The sequence below is a fragment of the Octopus bimaculoides genome, chromosome 2, assembly GCF_001194135.2.
Source record: "Octopus bimaculoides isolate UCB-OBI-ISO-001 chromosome 2, ASM119413v2, whole genome shotgun sequence".
NCBI classification, from domain to species: Eukaryota; Metazoa; Mollusca; class Cephalopoda; order Octopoda; family Octopodidae; genus Octopus; species Octopus bimaculoides.
Genome location: NC_068982.1, coordinates 191696821 through 191712606, shown reverse-complemented (window position 1 = coordinate 191712606; position 15786 = coordinate 191696821). Strand labels below are relative to the sequence as shown.

The window sequence follows — 15786 nt, the reverse complement described above, 5'->3', positions numbered from 1 at the left end:
CTAAACAATTCTACTCCCTCTTTTCAATCTATCCCTCACAATCTTGTAACCGTATCCACCCCAACTGATTCTCCTGCCTCCAAGTTCTCTTCTATTCATCTTCCTGGATATGTTACCTGGCACCTCATCACCACCACCACCACCCCATTTACCTCTTTTTTCAACTCCTCTCTAACCTCACTCTATCCACCCATGTAAAATACAACGTAGACATGAATCTCCTCCACAACAACAAACCTCTCCCTGCCCCCCGCCCCTCTCCTCCATCATACTTTAACTTCTCAACACCTCACAGAAAGCAGCCACTCGATTTCCTATCTTCTCTCTCAGCCAAGGAGACTCCTTAGTTTTGCAGGAGACATGGTGACCTCACTAGTAAAAAGCGCCCAATACACTCTGTAAAAGAACATCTAGCCATAGAAACCATGCCAAAAACTGAGGACTTAGAAGTGGTTCTGCAACACATTGAATCTTGTCAAAGCGTCCAACCCATGCCAGCATGGAAAGCAGACATATAAATGATGATGATGATGATGAAGATAACATTAGATATCATTTTAAAAATGATAAGGAACAAGTTTGGAGAAATTTCGGCCGCTTATTCTAGCAGATAACACAACCATATAGAACCTCTTTCAATTTGATGTGAAAGATGTGTTCCTGTCAACCAGACATGCCGAAACAGGCAGAGTTATGTACCTTGCACTTGGGAACCACAGCCTGAAGGACCACAAAGAGTTATCGATTTTGACAATTGAATCTCAGAGACTGGATTTTAACATTCCAATCAAACTTTCTGTAAAATCCTTTTACTGATTCCATTTAAAATCAGTTACTAAGAATTTCGTAAAACTTAGCAAGTATCACCAAACATTCAAACATCTGTTGCTTTCTAGAATGTTATTGTCGAAAATATTATCAAAAATCGATAGAAACTGTGGCGTAGCAATAATTTTTTGGAGAGTTTTGTTATACGTCGGAAAAAATCCCAAGAATTTTAGGACAGGTTATTTTGACCCGTCCTGTATGTGGATCTTTGTCGAAGATTTTATCAATTACACAGATTATCCTGGCTTTTGAGTTTTAAGACTCGGCTGGTTAGCGCTCTAGCAATAAATTAATTTTCATATTCGATGACAATATAACAATTCCTACTTATGTTAGTTGCGGATTATTTCAGAACATCCCTGAGATGTAGACAGTGCATATATTGTTAGTTATCAGTGTCCACATCTCGGAGTTTTTCTGAACTATCGTCTCTAAACTGCATAATCCGCAACTAACATAATTATGAACTGTTATATTGTCATCGAATATGATAGTTAATTTATTCCTAGAATACCAACTAGCCGATTCTCCAAACTGAAAGGCCAGAATAATCTGTGTAATTGATAAAATCTTCGACAAAGTTCCACAGAGGGGACGGTTCAAAATAAACTGTCCTAAAAGAACTTCGATACAGAACAAATATAATGTGGTTACTTTGGTGACGACGTGAATGCAGAATCCATTTCGCGCTGATAAATATATTTGTGTCTGTTTATGTTTTACAATCTCGCAAACAACGAGGCAGAAAAAGGAGAAAAACAAAAATTCTTTCATTGAAGTGGTTCGGCAAAATACAATGCATTTTAGTGTATTTTAATAAAGACACATTAAATGAATGCTTAATTATATACGTTAATAATGATAATATAATTATAATATACCACGAAAATGAATATAATCATACGTAAGTGCCCCAGAGAATGTCTATATAATATATAATAAACATGTTCTAATAGATATAAGCCTTGACAACCGATAATTAAATAACGTTTAAAGAATAAAACTGTCGATAAAACATTAATGTCTGTTTCTGAAGGGTAATGTTTATTTAAATTCACCATGGAAATAAGAATTCCAATTTGTTAAAGAATTATAAAATATATAACTTTAACAGTTACTTTACCAGGAATGTCAACTTCCGCCGCCATAGTTGTAACTAATATACAACTGGTTATATGTCTCAATGTAGCGTTACTGTTCTTAACGAATCCCTGCCTCAGTGTAACATCACACTTGTTTTACAACTTCAAGGAAAAGTTCCAGAAAAAAAGGGTGAAAGGAAAATCTCATGAAAACTCCCACAGATGACTCTTTCAATGGGGATTTTTTTTATTTCCTTGATTTGTGGTCGATCTTTCACTTTTATCAACTCGTACCTAATATCACTTTGGCGAACAACAAAGACTTCTTTTCTCGTTCCTGGGTCGCCCACATAAGTTGGATTTTCTCCGATTTGAAGGGGAATTTTTCAATTTTTTTTCTCAACATGGTTGGGAGGGGGAGCCCTTTATTAAAAACTTTTGAAAATCTATGAATATTTTTCTTTTGTGTGTGTGTGTGTGTGTGTGTGTGTGTGTATATATATATATATATATATATATATATAGAGAGAGAGAGAGAGAGAGAGAGATGCATATATACATGTACATACATATGCATATATGGGTACAGGACGTCAAAAAACATGAAATACGAAACCATGGAAAACGAACTTTTTTTCGCGAACAACGAAAGAAGCAAATAGAAAAACAAGACAGGCAACATAAAGAACAATCCCTTCATCAGTTGTCGGCTGTTTTATCTACTCTGCATTTCGAGCATTACGACAAGATGCGTCTTCGTCAAAACAGTTGCTTCTGCAAAGCAAATTAAATAAAATCTGTGATTTGTGGAGGCCCAAAGTTCGAAACAAAAACAGGACAGTGAAAACAAACGGTAAGGGCTGTTAGGCCATAACGAGGTGAAGTGGTGAACGCTGGAGAACAAGCTTTGACAGGAGACAGACAAGAATGCGACATATCCCTGTAGATATATATTTTACTGGGGAAGGCTGGTTTATGGGACAGGCCAACAGGTTTTGAGGTCTGACGATACACCATAAAGTGAAACCCTTTTATGAACAGGAAACACGGGGTATTCCCATAAACCGGCCTTCCCCTATAAAAAATAATATACTGCTCTACATCTTAGAGTGTGCTTCCTCTCCGGATTTATGTTTTCTCCAAACGATATGTCATTAGACTGCGGCCATGCTGGGGCACTACATTGGAGAATTTTTTTTTTTATCAAATTGACCCCAGTACTTAATATCTTTTTCTTTTTTTATATCTTTTACTTTTACTAGAATATTACACAACACAAAACCACATTAAAAATATAGATTTAAAAAATGGAAAAAGAGGAACAAGGAATAAAAAACGAAAAAAAAATGGCAAAAATATATCACTTCAATACCAAGTAGCTCACTTGGTCGCCCATCACAAGGTTCGACAGAGCCTACTGAAGCAAGCCAACACGGTATTAGCAGAGGCGATGGCGAGGCTAAGGCATTGGAACAGCTAAGCACCCTCACGGGCATCACCTGACACCTCGACAATGACAAGAACTTCGCTGTTAGAGGCCCAGTCCATCCAAACGTCTCAAACGCCACAAGCTGGATGAAATGGTTCCCTGTCGGGTACTTGAGGATTTTCTTCCGTTCGGCTACGGAAGCAGTGACCCTTCATTTACCGCAGCACCCAGATTGTGGGAAGGAGTAAAGGAGTCACAGATTGTGGCCTCCCAGATGAGGCACCTATCTCTTACTCAGGAACAAAGGATAAGACCATCTGGTCTCTTCCAATCACTTCTGGATAATCTCGCCGGCCTCAGTACTCGTAGCCATTTAGGTGTGGAGAGAAATCCCTCTGACTGCTCAACCTGGTCTCTGTATCCACTATGACATCCAAAAGATGCGACCTGAGGTGATGTAGGAAACGGGCTTGTTTCCAAGTCGACCTCAGGCCGCGTACATTAAGAATGTCCATAGAAAGAATTATTTACTTACCTCCTCCTGTTCTTCATCCAGGGCTTGCGGGGTAATGTCTATGAGGCCCTCATATATTTGTGAGGAGAAGCCCTTCCTCAAGGGTCCCATATCTACAGGTTTTCTTTGTCCTGTCAAAAAGTGATTGACCATCTCCCTTTGACCTACGACCTCAGCCATGCCAGGCGAAGTTCAAATGGACAGGAGCTGACCTATTTAGGTACAAACTCTGCTGCAGTATGTCTGTCCTTCTAGCTGCCACGCTTATTATAAATACGGTGGTCAACAGACAGACAAGGCGAAGGGCCCAGCAGGCAAACGAGAAAGTTCTACGACACAACAGGATATGGCGACCGCAGAGAAATGTTCGAAGTTCCACGGTAGACTACTGTCTCAGAAGAACTACGTACACACACACAAACATATATTCATTTCTGACATATCATTTCCACAGATGTACCCTATTTCTATTTCTAGCAACTCGTAGCAGTTGTCAACATTTTGCATGTAGTGAAGAATTATGTGTACCAACAACAAATTAAGTCCAGTGAATAAATTATTTTTAATTGTGAATCGATTCACTCATTTGTTTACTTCAAAGGCACACACATTCCTTTTGCATCTGTTCACCATGATACACATCTAACCACTACACTCTCAAAATGGTCACACTCACTCTCAATGGTTATTAGGTCTCTTAGCTTTTCTAATGAACTTTTAAAACTCGCTCTGCAAAATTATTCCACCAAAAGAACTCTATAGCCATCGGGTCTCTTCCCATCGTCTATGGATAATTCCAGTGGCCCCAGAATTAAGGTGAGAGTACTGTATTAACTTGGCTGGGACTCCTTGTATACGTAAATTTATCTCGTTCTGACGTGCAAAGTAACCCACATTCAGCCGATATGACACTTCATAAAGTGTTCAGGAATCGAGTGTCCTTAATAAAACAAAAACTTAACAGAACTAAATTTACATTCTCCCCACTTAATACGCATAAGGATTGACTCATTTTGTCGTCAGCGGAGCTAGATCAAGGAGTCCTGTGCATATTAATCCTGTGATTCTTGATATAATTTCCACAAACGACAAAACGTTTTAGATGAACGTTTGTATTCTCCGTTTGTTGGTATTTTACTCACACAGGCACGTTCTTTAGAGCAGACGTGAACAATAATGTTGACTGAAACTTTTACTGTGAAGTTTTAGAAGAGAGAAAGGAGGGGAAAACAGAGCTTCCATTGAAAGTGAAAAACTAAAGGCGTCTTTGAATTCGGTAGGTGTAACGTTTCTTGTTCGTGGTAGCGTCTCTGCCAGTTCAGTTGTGTTGATGTGACTGATATGTTAGTTTAACTGACTTGTCTCTTCGTCTAACATTTGAAGGCTTACCATAGTTTAACCAGAAACCCTCTTTTCTACGGAGGAAGCCGGTGACTAGAACGTAGCCAATTTGGGGAGAAAATAAAGGCAAGAAGAATCGATCACAGCACTTTAGTTATCAATATCTGACAGGATGAAAAGCAGAAACAAGTATAACGTATAATTTAACAAATTTATTTTTCTCATTTTATTATATTCCACATTCTGAAACATTTGGAATTCACATTTAGAACAAAACAAAAATTCTTACTCCATCACACGCTACTCATTTTCACAATAAATTTTTTTTTTTTTTAAGCACACACCATAAATTGATGTGAAAATCGAAATTAGAATTTTGAAGGAAGTATCTATGAATTGGTAATTTCTGTTATTTAAAATGTATATTTTTAATTGATGAAAAGTCTAACGAGACCAAACATCTTTTTCTCCCACTCTCTCGAATGGAATTGCAAATGTTTATCACTGCAGCACCTTGTCCTAAGCATCTTAGATTTCTCTTTAGTTTTGTCTTGTTGAAAAAATAGTAAATTTAAATTTGATGGCAATTGTCACCGAAAATAAGGTAAGACTTTTTTTTAAAAAATCTCTATTCAGTTTTTATGTCGTATAGAGAAAGGTTTTTACAGTTTGGCAAAAGAGAAAACAAAAGAAGGAAAAGAAGCGAAAACCAAAAATTATTGGGGGAGAGGAAGGGGTCGTAAGAATTTTTTGTTTTGTTTTAAATGTGAATTCCAAATGTTTCAGAAAGTGGAATATAATAAAATGACTGAAACTACAAAAAAAAAAGAAAGTTGTTGTTGCAGTTTTTTTCTGGGGGTGGGGTGGGAGGAGTCGATAAATTTAGATCTTAATTCCTCCAAAAGTTTGAATTACATGTCTCAGAATATGGAAATATAATAAGAGGGGAAAGAAAATTTTTCATGTTGATGTCTGTGGGGCGGGGCGACGTTTTAAAAAATTATGGATTAAAATTTTATGAAAATAAAAGGTTCCCCCCCACCACTATCATTTTGAATGTGTGGCACTCAGAAAAACGGAAGTCTATCTTTCGATAAATGTAGAGGCATAAGTGAGTGTTTGCCAATTTCTGTACAAAATTGTTATTTCAATTTTTTTTTGCTTATGTTTATGTATTATTTGGATCCAGTTCGTCTCTTTGTGTATGTATGTATATTTGTGTAAGTACCTGGTTTATGTAGTTGTGTGTGTATATATATATATATATATAAATGTGTGTGCATGTATGTATATTTATGTATGTGTATACACATACGTATACAGTATTTAAACAAATATACATACGAACAAACACATAATACATACACAAAAAATACATAATCATAAGCGATTCAGCTGAAACAAAACATTTTTACGGAAATCGTCATACAAATACTTTCGTTACCACTCTACCTTTATCGAAAGATAGCCAAAAAAAAATTAGATCCAGGCGAAAACGGAAAAAAATTCAACTTATATGAGTGAGCTATTCCGAAACTCCCGCCGAAATTTCTTGTAAAATATTTTAAATACAGCGGTTTTTAAAAACGGGTTTTTTTTTTTAATACCCCGTGCTATTTTAAATGTTTCCAACATCAACATACTTTTTAACCGATCTTTTTGATTTCCAGACACCCTCGAAACGGAAAACATAACCTTGAAATTGTCTCATTTATTCCTTGTCAATTGCTCTCTCTCCCCCCCCCCCGCCATCTCTCCACACACTTTGTGTTCCCATACATTTAAGGTGGTCATTCCTTAAAAGCACATCACAATAGTTTCATTTATCTATTTCTATGACAACTGTATCAAACAAGTTGGTCGCGTGTGTTTTTTTTTATTGTTTTAATGAGAAAAAAGACAATCTTTCTAAACAAAATATACGAGAAGTGAAACAAACCATTATTTGTTCAGTAATTTCTGTAAAAATCTTTTTTCTTTTTCAGATAAATCGCTTTTGTTTATGTATGTGTGCATGTATATATATTTGTGAATGTATGTATACTCTTATGTGTATACACATGTATACTGTGTATTACATATACACCCACATCAATTCAATGCTCAGTGCCTCAATTGGTCGTTGGCACATCACAAGGAAGCAAGCCATCACGCTCGCGGCAGAACCGCGGGCGATGGCGAGGCTAGGTGTTGAAACAGTTAAGCATCCTCACGGGCATCACCCGGCATCTCTGTACGGCGAGCCACCAACGATGACAAGAACTTCGCCGTTCGCGTCCCAGCTCCTCCAAACATCTCAAATGTCACAGGCTGGAAGAAAGGTTTCTCTGACAGGTCCCGATACTTAAGGATTTTGTTCCATTCGGCTACGTAAGTAGTGACCTTCCCATTTACCGCAGCATCCAGGATGTAGGAGGATGCAAAGGAGCCACAGACTGTGACGTCCCAGATGAAGCACCTACCTCTTACCTAGGGACAAAGGGTAAAACCTCTTTTATTACCCACAAAGAGCTAAATATAGACGTTTGTACAGCACAAAAGACAATACAAAACATAAAATCGGGGAAATAAAAATACAAAAAGGAAATCGAGCAAAAAAAGAAAAGAAACGAAGGAAATTATGAATAATGATAAAATGAAGCGCAATGCCCACTCGGCACCGGAAGTCGAGGGGTTACATTTGGATAGGATTTTGGACAGGTTTTCCTCCCCCCCCCCATTTTTTAAAAGAAAAAGTTCACATTTTTATCATTAAAAAAAAAGAATATTGTTCATATTATATTTAATATCTTATGTCTGAAATGTTCAAGCTTTGCATATTCCAGGACGGGCGGCATTGCGTTATACAACACCGGCCCATCAATCATAGTCACCACTTCACCGAAAGAATCCAAAAATACATCGTACCTTTCGTCTTTCAACAGAACACAGCTGTCATTCTCCTTGGGTAGCTTCACCCTTACCAAACCTTTCCGCTTGGATATTCTCCTCTCCACCTCCAAAGTAAACCATGTATCCCTCATGCTTGTATTCCTCTTCCTCTTGTTCCTTCTCCACTGCATGCGTATGCTTAAGTTTAGACTGGTCCCTACTTTCTTTTGGCCATCCTCTCCATTTTTACTGCTGGTTTCTGCGAGTGTTCCCTTGACTTCGCCTTCTTTCTCTTTTTTTTGGGTGGTGGTGGTGGTGGGGGGTTGTCAAACCCGTCACTCCCCTCCTTTGCCGCCTTCGCTTTGTCTTTCTTCGCCTTGACTTCTTCTGTGTCTCTGACACGCCTTGTATCGCTCTTGCTATCTCCGTCCTTCTTTCATTCAAACTTCTCTGCCATTTCCACCTCTTGTCCCTTTTGCATAGTCTTCTCACTCTGTGAATGCTCGTGCTTGGAGCACCGTGTTCTCATATGTCCCCTCACTCCACATTCGTAACAATTGGGTCGACGACCCTCAACGGTTACTGTAAGGGAACTTTATTTAGCAGAGGATTCTTTCAATATCTTCGAATGTGGCAAAAAGCCACATCTCGACACCGCATGCCCACCACTTCAACATATTCGTTCTTCCTACTGATCCCAGTTCTGGATTGTCCTCAGTGGCAGCCAGAATAGTTGCCACGAACCACTTTGTTTTTATTTCAGGTGGCACTCTCCCTATTCGGATTCGAAAACTGCGCCTGCCCCTATACGTGGGCAGCAGCACTACCTTGTCCGACCGCAGAATAGTGGAATAAGGCAGCGAGCTGGCAGAAATGTTGGCACGCCGGTCGAACTGCTTAGCGGTATAACGGCTCTGTGAATTATTGTGAATACTGCTGTGTTACTTTGTGAAAACTGTGTGAATTACTGTCAGTTGTCTCTGTGAATAATTGTGATTTTTGTGGAATTTATTGTTGTAACGTTTCACGCGAGCCGTTGCATTTTTCCCCCAGCTGTGGCGAGAGGTATTATCTCCAGTATGGAGAGCTACGCCAGGGACACTGCGGCGAAGAAGCCAGTGCCGCTGGAAACCAAGTTGATCAAGTTGGATATGGAGGAGGTGAGCAGAAGCAGGAATTTGATAGAAGTAGAGGGAGACTCATACAAATTGTCCCCTTCCTCCCCCCAAAAAGAGACCAAGGAAGACAAAATTCTGAGGATAGTTGTATATCGTACACAGGCTGTTGAAACCTGTAAAATTGAAATGGTGACGGAAGAGGAAATCGAGGAGTGCCTGGATGAAATTGTGAATGAAGCCATGTACATCGGCAGAAGAAGAAAGTTCGGTACGGGGGAGGTGAGGTTCGCCACTATAGAAGAGGCAACCAAACATGCGACCAACATTTTAAGAAGCGAGAAAATAGCATTACTACCAAGTTATAGAGGAAGAAGAAGTGTGAGGATACGTATTACGAGAGTGCCACCAAAAATTAAAACGGAGTGGTTGGTTGCAACAGTTCTGGCTGCAACCAAGGAGGATCCGGAATTGGGACCAGTGGCGGAAACAAAAGTGGGCAACTGATGGGGATTTGGACTCGAAATGTGGCTTTTTGCCACATTTGAGGACATAGAAAGAATTCCCTACCAGATAGAAGTGGAAGACGAGAGGACGTTAAATGTCGTAGTCGAGGGAAGAAAATCAAATTGTTATATATGCGGAGAGAGAGGTCATATGAAGACCAAATGCCCCCTATATGAGTTCACACAGCCGCAGCAAGAGAAAACACAAGCAGAGAAGGAAAATATTGTAGACCACATTGAGGAAATGAAAGAGAGACAGAAGTGTGAAATAGAGAAAACAAAGGAGAAGAACGAAAATGGAGCTACTAACCCTAAAAAGCGAAGGAAAAATAAGTCAGAGGAACGGTCAACAGAAAACAAAAAAGAGATAGAAAAGCCAGAAACCAATAATGTACAAGAAGAGGAGGAGAGAACGGATAAAGATGTTAAATACAAGGGGGTTTTGATAAAGTACGAGAACAGCGAGCAGACGGAGAGAAAAGTCGCGAAGTTGGAAGAGCATTTTGATACATGAGGAAAACTACTGGGAATGTATAAAGGAACTTGGTGAGAATGTAACAAAGAAACGGGTTTGGTTGGTGGAGACACCACTCCCTAGAACTGATTATATTTTAATTTTTCTTCTACTATCATCATCCGCTTTTGTATTCTTAGTTCCCCGATTTTATGTTTGTTGCGCGTTTTGTATTGTCTTTATGTTTTATGATGTCCCATAAAAACTCTTTGCATAGCCTTTTTGGGGTAATAAAGAAATCGGTATTTCGTCTGCCGTTACGTTCTGAGTTCAAATTCCGCCGAGGTCGACTTTGCCTTTCATCCTTTCGGGGTAGATAAATTAAATACCAGTTACGCACTGAGGTCGATGTAATCGACTTAATCCGTTTGTCTGTCCTTGTTTGCCCCCTCTATGTTTAGCCCCTTGTGGGCAATAAAAGAAATAAGAATAGTGGTGGAATGTGAGGCCGCCTCTTCTTTGGTGGGAAACCTCACCTCCACCGTGCCGTACTTCCTTCCGCTGCTTACAAATGTTGCTCTCTTCATAATGGCTCCCAGACACTCTTCAACATCGTCCTCTGATAATACATCTATTTTGTTGGTGGCGACCGCTTGTGTGCGGTGCACCACCGTGCTATTACTCTTGTCGTTAACCGCTGACTCCGGAGGGACCAGCTTAATCGTTTTAAGGATTTTAAAGGAAGCTGCACCTCCACCACTAGCAAGAACCAGTGGGGTTAGTACCGAAGGTGAGATTGGAACCAAAGAAAAATGATGGATGGGAAACGGCTGGAAAGAGAACGAAGACACGATCTGTGAATGACAACCCCCATCTCGCTCCCATCCGGACCCACTTTGTCCCACCCTTCCCTTGTAGACACCAACCCTCACCCTATCACGCTCAACACTGACAAATTAACTACTATCACACGAGCCTCAAACTTCCAAACCCCCACCCTGTGGAAAGAAGTGTTGTAATTTACAATATGGCAAACGAGGAGCTTGTTAAGGAACTAAACGGTTGGGACCAACTAATAACGGTAAGCGCTGTACAGTGTGGTGGGGGTGCCCTGTCGCTTTGAGTGCGTTATGGCAGACCCCCAAGTACATGCCAAGACTGAAGGGATGCAGGGACGATGCGCGTTGCTGGGAAATGAAAGTTGACTCTGGGAAATTGCCAAAGTCGGTAAGTTATATTGAACTTATTCAAAATTTTCAAATAAAAAAAAAGGGATAAAAAGTTCCAAAAAGACATTACCCATCGTTTATAGCAAGGACAAATGGAGTCGTCCGTATATCTGGTCGAGTGGCTTCATTTCATTTCATTTTAATTCATCCTTTTTATATCTGTTTTTTTTTTCTTCTTGTCCTTACTTTTGTGTCTTTGTATTGTCCCCTCTGTGTTTAGCCCCCTGTGGGTAATAAAAAAATCGACTTTTGAAACGCGTTCGTCCATGAAATATAATTTTCTTCCAGTAATGCCGTCCGCTGTTTTGTTAGAACTCCATAATAATTTTGGTTTACCCTTTCGTTTCCATGGTCTCTCATTTAGGATTGTGAAGTCACTTCCTGTGTCTCATTGCATTCTGACTCTAGTGTTTTCACGAATTTTCTGTTTGTCGGAGTCACAACTTTTCCTGCTGACAAACATTACTTTTTCTTGGTTGTTCCCTTTTCCTATCATTCTGGTTTTGCCATTTTATAGGGTCCTGTAAAAAATATGCACGCAAAAAAACGGGAGCGTGAGGAGAGGACCTCGGAAAATTCACAAGATCCGAGCTTTTCCTTCATAACTTTTAGGAAAATGGGGGTTTTTTCAATGAAATTTTATAGAAATACCTTTCAAACGGCATACATTACGATTATATAAAAAAAAATTGTGGGTAAAATCTTTTCCAAGGAGTAGGAAGAGGATTTCGGAAAATTCACAAGATCCGAGTTTTTCCCTTGTAACTGTTAGGAAAATTTTTTTTTTTTTTTTAAATACCTTTCAAACGGTATACATTACGATTATAAAGTAATTTGTGGGTAAAATCTTGAGGTGGGAGAGGACTTTCGGAAAATTCCCAAGATCCGAATTTTTCCTCGTTATATTCCGAAATCACATTCAATTTTCTACACATATCTTAGCATAGTACTACTACACTACGTAGTTTCTATTTCTACCCACTTTCAATAATTTTAATGTTTTGGCTTCAATTTTATTTCATTTTATCTTCAAATATTTTTATGCTCTTTTTAACCCTTCCGTCGTTATTCTCACTCACTCGTTATTTCTCTCTCTCTCTCTCTCTCTCTCTCTCTATATATATATATATATATATATATATACACACACGCTAAATTTTTACAAGTGCACCTTTACCACAAAAGTGTGGTAAATAGCTTGCTTACCAACCATATGGTTCCGAGTTATGGGGGGAAAAACTCGGATCTTGTGAATTTTCCGAAGTCCTCTCCCCACCCCTTGGAAAAGATTTTACCCACAAATTTCTTTATAATCGTAATGTATGCCGTTTGAAAGCTATTTCTATACAATTTCTTTGAAAAAACCCGATTTTCCTGAAAGTTATGAAGGAAAAACTCGGATCTTGTGAATTTTCTGAGGTCTTCTCCCCACCTTCCCGTTGCTTTGCGCGCATGTTCTTTTATTTTACATATTTCCAGCACATTTTTTTACACCCGTTGCACTATTTTTTTTCTGATTTTCGTTTCCGGGTCAAGTTGTAAACATTAACCCAGTGCTATTATCCTCAACAGGTTGGATCGTTATAACGGCCACTTAGTATAATTACTGTTTCCTCACTGTCGTCCGGCTACTGGTCTATTTATAATAGCTGAGTACTACCACTTTTTACCGGGGGGAGTGTACAGCTTAACTATACAAGAGGAAACTATTTCTGTTTCATATAGATACGGCATAGATTTGAGGCTACATCTCTGGAGCAGTATGGGACTCACCAGTCCAGGGATCGCCAATTTCTAGTTGAAAGAATTTGTCCACATCTACAAGTATTCGAACAAACGTTTTGATTTGAAACCGCAATCCTTGCTTTTGTCGCCGAACGCCGTAGCATTGTAATCAGGCGTCTCTAATAAGTTATAAGAAAAAGTAAATAATAGAAGAGCCGAGGAAACTTATGAAGGTTGAATAGTTTTGTGAAGTTTCTCAATTAGAAAGTTGAAGAAGGAAGGGAAATACTTTTGCAAAAGCTGGCTTAATCCAGACATGAAGTATTTTAATCTTATTCCATTTGCTTAACGTTCAATTCCTGTTTGAGTTCCTGACTTTGTGTTTGGTTATTTTACTTCAGTTTCAGGAGTGACACTACACTCCCTCTTTTCCTTTCTCGTCTCTCAATTTTCTCCTGCTTCAACACACACACACACACACATACACGCTATTATTCCCCGCACCCTTTCTCCACATTCAGTCTTACTCTGTTCATTTTCTTTCTCCTTCACTCGGTCTGTCTGTTTCTCTCTCTCTCCAACTTATTTTATCATTTCTACTATTCTCTCTTTTATTTTTTTGTCCAACACCGTTGTCTTTGTTATATTCTACGCACAGGGGAATCCGCATGATTTGAAACTCTGATCACATCGTCTTCTTCCTAAAAGAATTTCTTTCCGCCAAACCCGTTATTATTTTTTAAGTTAACCAGAGGGAGACAACTCTCCCGTGTCCTCCCCCATCAACTTCTTTTAACTCTGATAAATTAATCCTTCATGAATTAATCCTTCATAAGCTAATTCTTCTTCAATAACATCTTGGCCTTGTCTCCGCAATTTACACAACTCAGAGTTGATAGTCTAATTGTTCTCTTACATCTCGAGTATTTTGTTGTAAACATGTTAGAATCCCTAATTGATAGACAACAGGTGCTAAACAGAAATGTAGAAATGGCATTAATGTTATAATATTATTCAATAATCGATGGAGTAAACAAAACAAAAACGATGGTGAATAATTTAATGAATTTTCTGTGGATTGTTGCTTATTCGACCATGTTTCCTGCTTTCTTTCAGCCACAAAATTAATAGATATCAAGAAAAAAATCACTGCAGGCAGAAATTTTTGGTTAGCATTATTTCCATGGAGTATATCAACGACCCTTCTTACCTCAAGATCGAGTCCGTCCGTCTCGACACATTCCATACTTGGCCACTGAATGGAGCTGTTTCTAGGGAGGAGGTGGCTCGACAAGGTTTTTATTATACAGGACACAAAGACGCAGTCGCCTGTGTATTTTGTAGAGGACATTTAGAAAAATGGGTTCAAACCGACGTGGTGTCCACGGAACACAGCAAGTGGTTTCCAGATTGTCCGTTTGTGCAAGGCAGAGAATGTGGTAATGTTCCAAGACAGAATACTAACCCGAAGATCCCAGCCTACACCTTTTTTTACGACCGTTTGGACAGTTTCTCTAATACTTGGTCGAAAGACGACAACATTTCTGCAGATAAAATGGCAAGCGCTGGCTTCTTCTACATAGGTACGTGCTACACATTTCTTTTAAGTCTATAACATTCGGTGTGTATATATATATATATCTGTCTATAGCTATGGTTATGTGTGTGTATGGATAGTTACGTTTGTACATATGTATGCATATGTTTGTGTATATTTCTCTCGCTTTCTCTCTCTCATATTCTTTTACTTGTTTCAGTTATTTGACTGCGACCAGTCAAACAAATCGACCCCAGGACTTATTCTTTATAAGCCTGGTACTCATTCTATCGGTCCCTTTTTGTCGAACCTCTAGAATACGGGGACGTAAATACACCAGCATCTGTTCTCGAGCGATGGTGGTGGTGGTGGTACACAGACACAAATATATATATACACACATACATATGTATATACGACGGGCTTCTTTCAGTTTCCGTCTACCATATCCACTCACGGCTTTGTTTGGCCCAAGGCGATTGTAGACACTTATCCAAAGTGCCACGCAGTGAGACTGAACCTGGAACCATGTGGTTGCTAAGCAATGTTTTTCCGTATAAAGTTTGCGTATGTGTGTATATGTATTGCGTATGTGTGTATATATGTTTGCGTATGTATATATATACCGTAAATCCTCGAGTATAGTCCGTCCTTGCGTGTAATACGCAGGGGATTTTTAGGGAGCTGTACCTCTGAAAAACGTAAACCTTGTGTATAATACGCACCCTTCTCTAACTTCAGTCAAAGAGGTCTATATAACGTCTTTGATTTGTAAACATATATACGATAACGTCCTTTATTATTATTGTATATATAACATAATGCAAACGTGTAGCTTTTTTGTGCACTTTGTTTGCAGAAAATAAAGAAATAACAGTAATAACGTCAGTGAAAAATAAATATTAAGTAAATTGCCTTTCACATATTTATCACTATCAGTTGTTAAAGCCATAACGGCATAACTACATGGTTTTACCCCCCAGACTTTGGGAGGTCATAACTTTCAGAAAAATGAATATTTTTTAATGAAATTTTCTATGCATATAGTATTTACTATGTAGAATCCGAATATACAATTTCCGGTGAAAGTGTTTTGGAATAGGGGTGGGGGACAATTTTCGGAAATTCCAACAGAGTCCACTTATAACTTCCAGG

At 38.9% G+C, this 15786-nt stretch overlaps 2 protein-coding genes across 8 annotated transcripts in view; one reads left to right on the top strand and one right to left on the bottom strand.

The window, feature by feature from the left end:
* LOC106879913 (X-linked retinitis pigmentosa GTPase regulator) overlaps window positions 1-11679 on the bottom strand; it is a 57500-nt gene extending 45821 nt beyond the window's left edge. For 3 of the 4 annotated variants that reach the window (XM_014929662.2, XM_052965826.1, XM_052965825.1), the window contains exon 1: window positions 1952-2066. In XM_014929662.2, coding sequence (XP_014785148.2) covers window positions 1952-1976 — 25 coding nt within the window. In that variant the 5' untranslated portion in view covers window positions 1977-2066. Of the gene's footprint in view, window positions 1-1951; window positions 2067-11439 lie in introns of those variants that run through there. The other variant, XM_052965824.1, reaches the window with a different exon arrangement.
* LOC106879915 (E3 ubiquitin-protein ligase XIAP) overlaps window positions 4970-15786 on the top strand; it is a 39245-nt gene continuing 28428 nt past the window's right edge. Inside the window, exons 1-2 of one of the 4 annotated variants that reach the window (XM_014929667.2) lie at window positions 4970-5129; window positions 14211-14677. In XM_014929667.2, the coding sequence (XP_014785153.1) occupies window positions 14278-14677 (400 nt within the window). In that variant the 5' untranslated portion in view covers window positions 4970-5129; window positions 14211-14277. Of the gene's footprint in view, window positions 5130-5181; window positions 5384-12906; window positions 13416-14210; window positions 14678-15786 lie in introns of those variants that run through there. The other 3 variants (XM_014929665.2, XM_014929668.2, XM_014929666.2) reach the window with 3 other exon arrangements.